Genomic DNA, 13,296 nt, shown 5'->3' with positions numbered 1-13,296 from the left:
CCATTGTGAAGTATGGGATTTCTGAATACTTGCAAGTGTATAGTAAGATAAGGCAAAGTCTGCATGGTTTTATCAAGGAGAGGTCATGCCTGACAAATCTGCTAGACCTCTTTGAGGAAGTAACAAGCAGGTTAGACCAAGAAGAGCCCATGGATGTTATCTAACTGAACTTCAAGAAGGCCTTTGACATGGTGCTGCACAGAAGGCTGAGTAAGGTAAGGGCCCATTGTGTTAGAAACAAGGTGCTAGCATTGATAGAAGCCTGGCTATCTGGCAAAAAGTGGGGATAAAAGGATCTTTCTCAGGATGGCAGCTGAAGACAAGTGGTGTTCTGCAAGGCTCACTTATTAATGTATAAACTTTTCACTTTATACATTAATGATCCAGACGAAGGAACTGAGGGCATTCTGACTAAGTTTACAGATAGAACAAAGATAGGTAGAGGGGTAAGTAGCATTGAGGCAGCGGACAGGCTGCAGAAGGATTTGGGCAGGTTAGGAGAGTGGCAAAGAAGTGGCAGATGGAGTACAATGTGGAAAGTATGAGGTCCTGCACTTTGGTAGGAAGAATAGACTATTTTCTAATAGGAGAGAAAGTTCAGAGTTCTGGAGTAGAAAGTGCAAAGACACTTGGGAGTTCTAGTCCAGGATTCTCTTGCAGTTGAGTCAGTAGTTAGGAAGGCAAATGCAATTATGGCATTTATTTTGCAATGACTTGAATATAAAAAAAAGAGGAATGTACTTCTGAAGCTCTAAAAAGCTCTGGTCAGATCACATTCAGAGTATTGTGTGCAGTTTTGGGCCTCAAATCTCAGGAAGGATATAGTGGCCTGGAGCATGCTCAGAGAAGGTTCACAAGAACGGTCCCAGGAATGAAAAGCTTAACATACGAAGAATGTTTGAGGACTCTAGGTCTATACTCGATGGAATTTACAAGGATGGGGTGGGGGAAATCAATTGAAACTTGCAGAATACTGAATGGCCTGGACAAAGTGGATGTGGGAAGATGTTTCCATTGGTAGGAGAGACTAGGACCCCAGGGCCCGGCTTAAGAGTAAAAGGAAGACCCTTTTGAAATAGATAAGGGAGAACCTTTTCAGCCAAAGAGTGGTAAATCTATGGAATTTATTGCCACAGAAGGTGGTGGAGGCCAGGTCATTGAGAATATTTAAGTCTGAGATAGATAAGTACTTAATTGTCAAGGGGATCAAAGGTTACAGGAAGAAAGCAGGAGAATGGGGTTGAGAAGCATATCAGCCATGATTGATCAGTGGAGCAGACCTGATGGTCTAAATGGCCTATTTTCTGTTCTTATGTCTTATGGTCTATTCATAGAGTCACACACTATGGAAACAGACCCTTCAGTCTAACTCATGCATGCCGACCAATTTTTGCCAAACCAAAGTAATCCCACTCGCCTGCATTTGGCCCATATCCCTCTAAACCTTTTTGATGCATGTTATGGTTTTCCAGTTTTGCAATAGAATAATCCATTTTAAATGTTACTGGCCTGGTGCCTATAGACAACAAAAGTTTCAAATTCAAACAATTACTTTGAGAAAGCTGTTTGCTAAGAATAGCTTCAGCACTGTGTTCGTGTTCTGGAGTAGAGGCAGCTCCAATAATATGATCCAAGTCATCCATGAGAACAACAGAAGGTTGTCTCCATGTAGCCTCTGCGAAAGCATCTTCCCATTGCTTACGGATATTTTCAACCCTTTTACCTTAGATAGAAAAACAAATTCAAAGCTTATAATTATACTTTCACACATACTCTCTTCTTCCTTCAATGTATATGCCCATATCATAATCTTTGATTCAATTCTTTAAGCATATAAAATTTATTTTTTTAAAAACTTAACATTTGACAATTTTCTATGCACTCGCACTATTTGAGCCCACTTTAATGAAGATAAAGCATCAGGAAAGAAAAGGCACGGTTCCCAGATGTTTCAAAGTGATTCATAAAAATAAGTCACTCACACAAATATAAACAAGATATTTGTGTCATTGAACATACAATAATTTATTTATATAGCTCCTTTGCTGTAGACAATTTCCAAAGATGTTTCAGAGACACATTTAGGCTAAAAACATAGATTACCTTAAGGAATGTTCTTGAAGCAACATATTCCAGATGATGGGCATACTCCCAGCTCCAGTCCCACACCAGGTCCTAGCTCCCAGCCTTGCCGGATCTTCACCATCCCTCCAGACCTCCCCCTCTCTGAGGATGAAAGATCAGTCCTCAGCAGAGGCCTCACCTTCATTCCCCTACGCCCTCGGATTAATGAGTTCAACACGCGGCGAGATATCGAACAATTCTTCCGCCGCCTTCGCCTCCGTGCCTACTTTTTCAACCAAGACTCCCGCCCACCCTCTGACGACCCCTTCTCCCGCCTCCAACACACCCTATCCACCTGGACACCCCGTGCTGGCCTCTTACCCACCCTCGATCTCTTTATAGCCAACTGCCGCCGCGACATTAACCGACTCAACCTGTCCACCCCTCTTACCCACTCCAACCTCTCACCCTCGGAACGTGCAGCCCTCCACTTCCTCCACTCCAACCCCAACCTCACCATCAAACCGGCAGACAAGAGAGGCGCAGTAGTAGTTTGGCGCACCGACCTTTATACCGCTGAGGCCAAATGCCAGCTCGCGGACGCCTCCTCCTATTGCCCCCTTGACCATGACCCCACCTCCCACCACCAAACCATCATCTCCCAGGCCATCCATAACCTCATCACCTCAGGGGATCTCCCATCCACCGCCTCCAACCTCATAGTCCCACAACCCCGCACCGCCCGTTTCTACCTCCCCCAAAATCCACAAACCTGACTGCCCCGGCCGACCCATTGTCTCAGCCTGCTCCTGCCACACCGAACCCATCTCCGCGTACCTCAACACGGTTCTGTCCCCCTTAGTCCAAGGACTCCCCACCTACGTTTGGGACACCACCCACGCCCACCACCTCCTCCTCGATTTTTCGCTTCCCCGGTCCCCAACGCCTTATCTTCACGATGGACATCCAGTCCCTGTACACCTCCATCCCCCATCACGAAGGACTCAAAGCCCTCTGCTTCTTCCTTTCCCGCCGTACCAACCAGTACCCTTCCACCGACACCTTCCTTCGACTGACTGAACTGGTCTTCACCCTGAACAATTTCTCTTTCCAATCCTCCCACTTCCTCCAAACTAAAAGGAGTTGCCATGGGCACCCACACGGGCCCCAGCTATGCCTGTCTCTTCGTAGGATATGTGGAACAGTCCATCTTCTGCAACTACACTGGCATCACCCCCCACCTTTTCCTCCGCTACATCGATGACTGTGTCGGCGCTACCTCGTGCTCCCACGAGGAGGTTGAACAGTTCATCCACTTTACCAACACCTTCCATCCCGACCTCAAATTCAAGTGGACTGTCTCAGACTCCTCCCTCCCCTTCCTAGACCTTTCCATTTCTATCTCGGGCGACCGAATCAAAAAAGACATCTACTATAAACCGACCGACTCCCACAGCTTCCTAGACTACACCTCCTCCCACCCTGCCCCCTATAAAAACGCCATCCCATATTCCCAATTCCTTCGTCTCCGCCGCATCTGCTCCCAGGAGGACTAGTTCCAATACCGTACAGCCCAGATGGCCTCCTTTTTCAAACACCGCAGATTCCCCCCAGACGTGATCGACGATGCCCTCCACCGCATCTCCTCCACTTCCCGCTCCTCCGCCCTTGAGCCCCGACCCTCCAACCGCCACCAGGACAGAACCCCACTGGTTCTCACCTACTACCACCCCACCAACCTCTGTATATAGCGTATCATCCGCCGTCATTTCCACCACCTCCAAACGGACCCTACCACCAGGGATATATTTCCCTCCCCTCCCCTACCAGCGTTCCGCAAAGACCACTCCCTCCGTGACTCCCTCGTCAGGTCCCCCCCCCCCCCCCCCCCCCCCCCCACCAACCCAACCTCCACTCCCGGCACCTTCCCCTGCAACCGCAGGAAATGCAAAACTTTCGCCCACACCTCCTCCCTTACCTCTCTCCAAGGCCCCGAGGGATCCTTCCATATCCGCCACAAATTCACCTGCATCTCCACACCCATCATCTATTGCATCCGCTGCACCCGATGTGGCCTCCTTTATATTGGGGAGACGGGCCGCCTACTTGCAGAACGCTTCAGGGAACACCTCTGGGACGCCCGGACCAACCAACCCAACCACCCGTGGCTCAACACTTTAACTCTCCCTCCCACTCCACCAAGGACATGCAGGTCCTTGGACTCCTCCATCGCCAGAACATAACAACACGACGGTTGGAGGAAGAGCGCCTCATCTTCCACCTGGGAACCCTCCAACCATAAGGGATGAACTCAGATTTCTCCAGTTTCCTCATTTTCCCTCCCCCCCACCTTGTCTCAGTCGATTCCCTCGAACTCAGCACCGCCCTCCTAACCTGCAATCTTCTTCCTGACCACTCCGCCCCACCCCACTCCGGCCTATCACCCTCACCTTGACCTCCTTCCACCTATCACATCTCCATCGCCCCTCCCCCAAATCCCTCCTCCCTACCTTTTATCTTAGCCTGCTGGACACACTTTCCTCATTCCTGATGAAGGGCTTATGCCCGAAATGTCGAATTTCCTGTTCCTTGGATGCTGCCTGACCTGCTGCACTTTAACCAGCAACACATTTTCAGCTCATTACTAATTGAAGTCATAGCTAACAATGGTGGGGTAAAGAAAATAGGTTACAAAGGCCAGAATCAGAAGGACATAGTTCTTATAGAATCTCAGGCACTTGCAAGGTCCTTAAAAGTTTTTAGCACATGGCTGATCGGAACTGTTGAGTGACTTAGATACAATAGTCAGTAAAGAAACAATGACAGTGGAACTAGATGCTGTGGTTCAAGTGATTTTGCCAAGAGTCTAAATATACAGTTAAGAATGAGTAATGCATCAAAAGGAGAATTTTGGCGAAATCCAGTTTTAATAGTGCAGGGACAAAAACAGATCCCATTATGGAGATTTTCTGGCTGTGGGGTGGGTTGGCTTGGTAAGAACCAGGAGGTCACAGCATCTTAATTAATGCAATAAATTGCTAACTGAATGAAATAATTGTTAATACAGCAAACTTTTTATTAACCAGCAACTATGGAAACAGGAGTGTAGCGGCTGATCAAGAGGTCCACACAATCAGTGTAAACACGCATAGTAAGTAATGGAAATGTAATGCAGGGCATATACACATCACTATTTGCAACATAAATGACTGAAATAATAATGTAATGCTTCCCTAAATAAGACTTTCCAGCAGAGCCTTGTCACTTGCATCCTCAACTGACTACTTGGATCAGGTCCACGCCCCCCAACAACCCACCCTCCCGTCCTGGCACCTTCCCCTGCCACCTCAGGAATTGCAAAACCTGCACCCACACCACCTCCCTCACCTCCATCCAAGGCTCTAAAGGAGCCTTCCACATCCAAAGTTTTACCTGCACATCCACCAATATTATTTATTGTATCCGTTGCTCTCGATGCGGTCTCCTCTACATTGGGGAGATGGACGCCTTGGAGCAGAGCGCTTTAGGGAACATCTCTGGGATACCCGCACCAATCAACCACACCGCTCTGTGGCCCAACATTTCAATTCCCCCTCCCACTCTGCCAAGGACATGGAGGTCCTGGGCCTCCTTCACTGCCACTCCCTCACCACCTGATGCCTGGAGGAAGGACGCCTCATCTTCCGCCTCAGAACACTTCAACCCCAGGACATCAATGTGGACTTCAACAGTTTCCTCATTTCCCCTTCCCCCACCTCACCCGTTCCAAACTTCCAGCTCAGCACTTTCCCCAAGACTTGTCCTACTTGCCTATCTTCCTTTCCACCTATCCACTCCAACCTCCTCTCTGACCTATCAACTTCATCCCACCCCCATCTACCCATTGTACTCTTTGCTACCTTACCCCACCCTCCCCCTGACCTATCATCTTCATCCCCACCCCCACTCACCTATTGTACTCTATGCTACTTTCTCCCTACCCTCACCCTCCTCTCATTTATCTCTTCACCCCCTCAGGCATTCTGCCTGTATTCCTGATGAAAGGCTTTTGCCTGAAAACATCGATTTTACTGCTCCTCGGATGCTGCCTGAACTGCTGTGCTTTTCCAGCACCACTAATCCAGTGTAGATCGCTATAATAAAATAAACTTTCCGTATTTCAAGAATATGATTTTTGCCAGTTTATCAAGAGTGCTAGTTCAAACAAAATTTGCTGTATTTTAAATCCAATTCAGTACCAAATTCTCATAGCCGAGTTGGTAGTGTATGGTTGCACACTGTCAGTTTACCTGGAATTGTTTTATACCCTATCAATCTGATGAGATTTTGGCAGAGTGTATCAAAACAGAAGTGCCAGGTCTGAAGCTGTTTTAGAGCTTGCCAGAGTTTGGGTCAGAGACTTGGATAATGGTCATTTCAGACCAATTCACATTGTGGGCTACATGAAGGGTTGCTTGAAGCAGGGGATAGACCATGTGCAAGTGGCAGAGATTGCAACACCTGCACAGTGCAACACCCAACTAAAATATACAGTTAAGTTGATTTTAATTGAATAAAGAACTAAAAATACATGGCATAGTCTGAAAACATAGATTTTGGACAACTCTGAAGTTTAGAAAGTAGGTTTGACAGAATTTACTGCAATGATCTGTTTATTTTACTGTTTTGCATGTATTGACTATTCTCCCCTGCTTAAGTGTAAAATGAAGCTAGTGAAATAAATTTGTTAAATGAATAGCAAAAATACAAAGTCCACATTTGATCTCCTAATTTGTGGGTAAAGATTTCAGAACAGCTGGAAGAGCACAAAGATAATTTCCACATTAATGCTTTTAAGATGACCAGATAAATAAAAAAAAACTGGTCATATTCATTTTAAAGAAGCACCGAATTCGGGGTTATTTGATAAACTGTATAAAATCAGAAAAGATTTATAAGGATGTTGCCAGGGTTGGAGGATTTGAGCAATGGGGAGAGGCTGAACAGGCTGGGACTATTTTCCCTGGAATGTTGGAGGCTGAGGGGTGACCTCAGAGGTTTACAAAATTATGAGGGACATGGATAGGGTAAATAGACAAAGTCTTTTCCCTGGGTTTGGGAAGTCCAGAACTAGAGGGCATAGGTTTAGGGTGAAAGGGGAAAGATCTAAAGAGAGACCTACGGGGCAAGTTTTTCACGCAGAGGGTGGTACGTGTATGGAATTATCTGCCAGAGGAAGTGGTGGAGGCTGGTACAATTGCAACATTCAAGAAGCATTTGGATGGGTATATGAATAGGAAGGGTTTGGAGGGATATGGGCTGGGTGCTGGCAGGTGGGACTAGATTGGGTTGGGATATCTGGTCAGCATGGATGGGTTGGATCGAAGGGTCTGTTTCCATGCTGTACATCTCTAAGAATCTATGAAAATGAAAAATGTTTAACGGGCTAGGTCATATTTCTATTGATTGTTGGAGAAGATTGGTACAATACTCATACATTTTGACTTCTTGCGCGTCAAAAGGTATGCAAATAAGTGGAGCCGAGGTCAGAATTAGACCTTAGTGTTATTGTTTGCCAAAGCTTGCTCAAGGGATTGAATGTCACACCCCCTACCTAACTTGAATGTATGTGTGTTTTCCATTAGGTTGACTGGCCAATGAATTCAGTTGCCTATATAGAAAATACTGATACTTGAACCCCAAGAGGGAACTGGACCAGTTCTTGCCTGGCTGAGATAATGTCTTATTTTAAAATCTCCCAAAAAAATTAAGTGGGTGATGGCATGTCCTGATATCTTAATTAATCACGATGTTTTAAAGATTTCAAGGCTAAATCTTAAGACTATTATTCCTCCACTTCAATCAGGAATATTTTGAAGCACATTCATATCTTTAGAAGATTCTTCTTCTCTTGAAGAACGCAAACATTTAATCCTTAGTTGCTATTGGTAGCATGAGTTTTTGTGGTGCTGTGGTAGCGTTTAGTCTTCTGTGCCAGAAGTTCTGGGTTCAATTCATATTCCAAGTCATGATTCAATAAGCTGATATCAGCCCAAGTATTCCTATGCCACTTGCCTATTATGCTCAAAGGTTGGAGAAAATTGTGAAGATATGTAATTGGATTGCAATTTAAGTTATTCTTACCTCGTAAGGCTTTACAGTCAATAACTTCCACATGTGCTTCCAGTTTATCTGATGCCTCTCTGCAAATGGCTTTTGCTAAAGTGGTTTTCCCACTGCCCTGAAAAAGTTAAATTTCCAAAACCTTATGTTTTTAATAAATGATGCAGATTATAAACACAATTCCTCTTCCTAGATATTTAATTATTTCTTAACGTCAAAAACACAGACATTCACTTCAAGTATAAGGTGTTCTTTGAAGGCACTATTTTGCTAGACTTTTCATCAGAGATTCCTTAATTTTTAGCAAATGAGTTAACAAGCTGTGTAAATGAAGGACTCAGAACTGGCAAAGATGAAACACATGATCCGTTGTAAAATTCCAGCTTGCAATATACAGGTGGGCATAGTCAGTGAAAATCAGCAAGAGACATGGCTACCTTCATTCTACCTGTAACTATCCTGTCTGCCCTGAAGACCTAGGTTACATTAAGAATTAACAGTTCCAAACTTTTTTTCTTTAAGATCCCTCACAAACTCTTCACTGTGCTTTTTGCAAGTTGAGCAGTGGACTATCAAGACAAAAAAATTCCTTAATGCAGGGCGTAAAGATGGAGCGAGTAGTTTGGAAGCAGAGCTGCAGAGTGAAAAATCTAAATCGGAGAATGCAAAATATTACATTCCAACAGTAAATTAGGAATCTTTATACAGTCCATGAATAAGTTTGACAATAATAGTCTAAATAATCAATTAAGATGGAGCTTAAAGTGCAAAATACAACTGTTCCCTAAGATGACTGGCTCCAGCAACTGAAACTTGGGAAGGCACAAGAATCAGCTTTACCCAAAGACTATGGACAAACTCCAATTACTAGCAACATCCAGTTGGAGTTCATTTATCTTGGACAAGGAATGCATACCACAGAATTTTAATATTTCCAGCCACCTAAAGCAATGATTTTTTTCAAATTAGGATAATAAAACTTAACATATTTCATGCTTGAGAGCTCTGCAGTGTCATTATTGGTCTGTAAGTTTTCAAAGACAGCATAAGTAAGCATAGAAGAAGGTCTCTGATAAAAACCAAATTAAAAAGAATCAGAAGGAAGTACTGAACTGCAGGGAAGATGAAGACAAGTATAGTCAGCCCCAGCTGTACAACTCCATGCCAAGTGCATTTATTTTGATAAATTTACAAGATTGGGAGAGACTGGTCAAGGAATGAATTGCAATAAGCATGCCAACTTATTACTTCAGTCCCTAGTTTGAGATTACAAGCATCATCAGGACAATGAGGGAGAGCATGAGGTTCCAGCGTAGCACAATCAGGACTACTGCAGGGAATGTCCAGAGGGTTGGATTATGTGTGCGCCTGAGGAGTGGAATGCACACTAGAGAGGTGTGGGGAGGGATTTTATTTATTAATTTTTAATCCAACTTAATTTTTTACTTGCTCTTTTCTTCTTTCTCTGAAAGAATTTTTCTCCTTATATTTTCTTTTCATATGTAGTTTAACTCTAATCCATCCTATTTGCTCATTATTCCCTTTATATCTTTGTTTATTCTCAAATCTCATTATGAAGATATTGATCATTACATCCGACATTCGGAACATCCTGGATACCCTAATACTGTGATAACATCGATTCACATTTACAACAATCTAGCAAAGCATTTTTTTCTCAAATACAAAATATGTGATAGTTTATCAATAAGAATTTGAGAATCATTTTTAAAAAACTGTAGGCTAGGTACCTTTACTCCTGTAAGCAGAACTGCTCCACTTTGGAGACCTTTTGCAACGGAAGCAACTTGCAGTGAAAGTGGGTGACCCAACAGGCTGAGAGAGATGTGCTCTAAAGTTGGCACAGCAAGCTCATGAACCCCTCTGCAATACAGTATAATAATATAGCGATATTATGGAAAGAAACAAAATCATTTATTGCAAATATCCACAGACAGATCAACACACTAAACATCTTTATGGCTAAGTTGACAAAATTCTCTCAAAAGTGTATTCTTTAACAACATAAATTTAAAAAGTACACATTTTCAAATTAAATAACTGGACAGACACACTGGAATGTGTCACACCTGCTGCAAAAACATGGAGCTGGTTTTTCTCAACCAACTCATGATTGTTTACTTCTAGCAAACAGTCATTCTGCAAACAAAATCTCCTACAACTGAAGCATTCAGTTTGACTGCAATACCATAGATTAGAAATGGTGGTAAGGGAAAAGCAGATTTTATTGAAATAGAAAAGATAATTTTCCACAGGGTAAAAAGGAAACTCATGAGGGAAAAATAAAGTTCAGGTGGTTTCACAATAATAAAGTAGACCACATGAAGTTGCAGTGTTGGTGGTTTTAGAAAAATCTCTGGGAAGACGGGGGTGAGGAAATAGGATAAGCCAGTGAGTTTTGCTGAACTGGTAAAGGAAAGCACAGTGGAAGCTAAAAAGCTGCAACATAATGTACAACTTGGTCAGGGATTGGATGAGAAGGAAGTGCCAGATCTCTTTAAAGAATTTACTTGCACGGATAAGGTTTATTAAGGTATGCAAGGAGGATTAGGTAAAACAATATTAGGATTTTAAGAGATACCAGAACAAGTCAATCTATCTTGGCAAACAATGTGGAAATATCTAATTCAGAATGAGTAGTATCAGAAAAGGTGGTAGTGTGGGGAAGTCATGGCAAGACAAGCAGCGTTCCTTTATATAAAGTGAGGTTGGAAAGTCCAATGAAAAGTGTGAAGTGGTGGTAGAAGTAATACAAATTCTCAGTTCTAAAATACAGCTTGGGATAAATTATGGAGTTATCTTTCAGAGAAAAATTGAAAGGAGCTAAATTATGATAATCACACAAAGAGATATGATAGAATAAACTGGGAAATACTAATCTGATTATGCCTGATGTGGATATAGGAAATGCTGCTCCAATTAAGCAATACCCTTATGGATTGAACACTCTAAAGTTGGCACAGGTTCAAAAGAGATTGAACATATGCTCAAAGCCAATCTAATTGCATCAAATAGGGCTCATCCACTGCAATGGTGTCAAAACCAGATAGTACCCAATGATCACCTGTGCATTATCACAAAGTCAATGCAGTTACAAAATCTGATTCATATCCTATTCCACATTTGGAAGATTGCATTAAGAAGGTGGATCAAGCAACTTATATTTTGAAGTTAGACTTACAGATAAAGGTACCTACCTCTGAGTAAGAGCAAAGGAAATTTCAGCAATCATGACACTGAACAGACTGTATCAGGTTAAAGTCATGTCATTTGGTATGAAAAATGAGCCAGCCATATTCAAAGACTAAGCAATGAAGTCATTTCAGGATTATCCAATTGTGTAGTGTACATCAATGCTAATGACTTTTAGTCACATGTGGAAGGAACATTTGGAGCACCTATTGGAATTGTTTGACTTCGAGAGACGGGCTTGGTGACCAACCTGGCTAAGAGCAAGTTCACAAAAGTTACGTCCCTTGGCCATGTCATTGGACAGGGACTAATGGCCTCATACCATTTGCAAAGAGCCAAGTACTACGACTTGTGGGACTGAGTGTTTTTTATCAGACGTTCATACTGAACTTTAGCTCTGACTGTCTTATTTAAGAAGTGCAGAATATTTCAGCAGATGGATGAACTTTGGAAGCCTAAAAGCTGTGTTAACCACTATTCCAGTGTTAGCCACACCTAATTAAGCAAAGCTATTTAAGGTGACTATCAATGCCCGTGCTGTGGGTGTCAGTGTTGTACGCTTGCAAGACGACGAGAAGTTGCAAAGACCTATTGGCTATTTTTCCAGAAAACTGAAAGTCATCAACAGAAATATTCTACAACTAAGGAGACCATGAGTTTGGGGTTAGCATTGCAACATTTCAACATTTACATTGCCAGTAATGGGTCTGAGACAATTGTATATACAAATCATAACTCCTTAAAGTTTTTGGAAAAATTTGAGAATAAAAATTCTAGACTGGTTAGATGGAACTTATTACTACAGCCATTCAATTTAAGAATTTTACATGTAGCAAAACAAGCAAACATAACTGCCAACAAGCTGTTGTAAATTTGATGAAAAAGACAGGTGTTTGGTGGCAGGGAAAAAACAATGACTGAAATGTACTGCAGTAGTGAACATGTGCATACTTAGAATCAACGTAATGCATATGTAGTGTACGAATGGCATAAGACTGATGGCATTTAAAAATGAAGACATCTTTGTATGTTAATTTGGGGGTGGGGGAAAAGGTGTGATGTTACAATGGCTTTAAGGGTTTTTTTTTAAATCTTGTTTTAAAAATGTTGAGATAGAGGTGCCAAGCAAAATACTTAAAACCAATAAAGTAAACAGCTTGAGACACCTTGGGCTTTTTATTTTTAAAGTTGGATCAATAAAAGCAGCCAAATGGGTGTGGGCAAGCTCCTACAGAACCAGGATTTTCATGTTTAGCTTTCATCAGTTACTGGGTTCTTGAAGCTGTTTGTAGAAGCTCTTACTCCTCTCTGGTACAGCTAAAAGCTGGGCTTCTCTTCCTGCTGCTAGAATTGCATGTGAGACAAGCTATTTTATTGAATTTGCTTTTGCTGTGGGTGTCTTTATGAGACGTTACTATGTTGGAACAGTTTATTAGTAGTATGTGTGTTAACGCGCACACACACACACACACACACACACACACACACACACCCCCCATCAATATAAAATATATATTATTTTGTTAAGCATTTTGATAGGTACAGATAGCCAATTCTTTTAGTGTAAAAATAAAGTCTGTTTTGTTCAAAGTCAAGTAATTTCACCAATCAGATTGCAACTAGAATGCACCATCTTACACTTACCTTTAAAATTAAAAAAGTTAGCTTCTGAACTACCTTAAAATATTTTGAGGGAGTTTGGTCTGGTCCATAACGATTCGAGTAGATTAGATTAGATTAGACTAGATTAGACTTACAGTGTGGAAACAGGCCCTTCGGCCCAACAAGTCCACACCGACCCGCCGAAGCGAAACCCACCCATACCCCTACATTACCCCTTACCTAACACTACGGGCAATTTAGCATGGCCAATTCACCTGACCCGCACATCTTTGGACTGTGGGAGGAAACCGGAGC

At 42.6% G+C, this 13,296-nt stretch overlaps 1 protein-coding gene across 2 annotated transcripts in view; it reads right to left on the bottom strand.

Moving 5' to 3' along the window:
- The window catches only part of pex1 (peroxisomal biogenesis factor 1), a 101,746-nt gene that overhangs the window by 47,801 nt on the left and 40,649 nt on the right, over window positions 1-13,296 (bottom strand). For both annotated transcript variants that reach the window (XM_060824671.1, XM_060824670.1), the window contains 3 exons: window positions 9,918-10,050; window positions 8,188-8,284; window positions 1,553-1,723 (listed from right to left, as the gene is read on the bottom strand). In XM_060824671.1, coding sequence (XP_060680654.1) covers window positions 1,553-1,723; window positions 8,188-8,284; window positions 9,918-10,050 — 401 coding nt within the window. The remainder of the gene's footprint in view (window positions 1-1,552; window positions 1,724-8,187; window positions 8,285-9,917; window positions 10,051-13,296) is intronic.

The sequence above is a fragment of the Hemiscyllium ocellatum genome, chromosome 5, assembly GCF_020745735.1.
Source record: "Hemiscyllium ocellatum isolate sHemOce1 chromosome 5, sHemOce1.pat.X.cur, whole genome shotgun sequence".
Classification (NCBI taxonomy): Eukaryota; Metazoa; Chordata; class Chondrichthyes; order Orectolobiformes; family Hemiscylliidae; genus Hemiscyllium; species Hemiscyllium ocellatum.
This window is presented reverse-complemented; position numbering and strand designations above follow the sequence as displayed.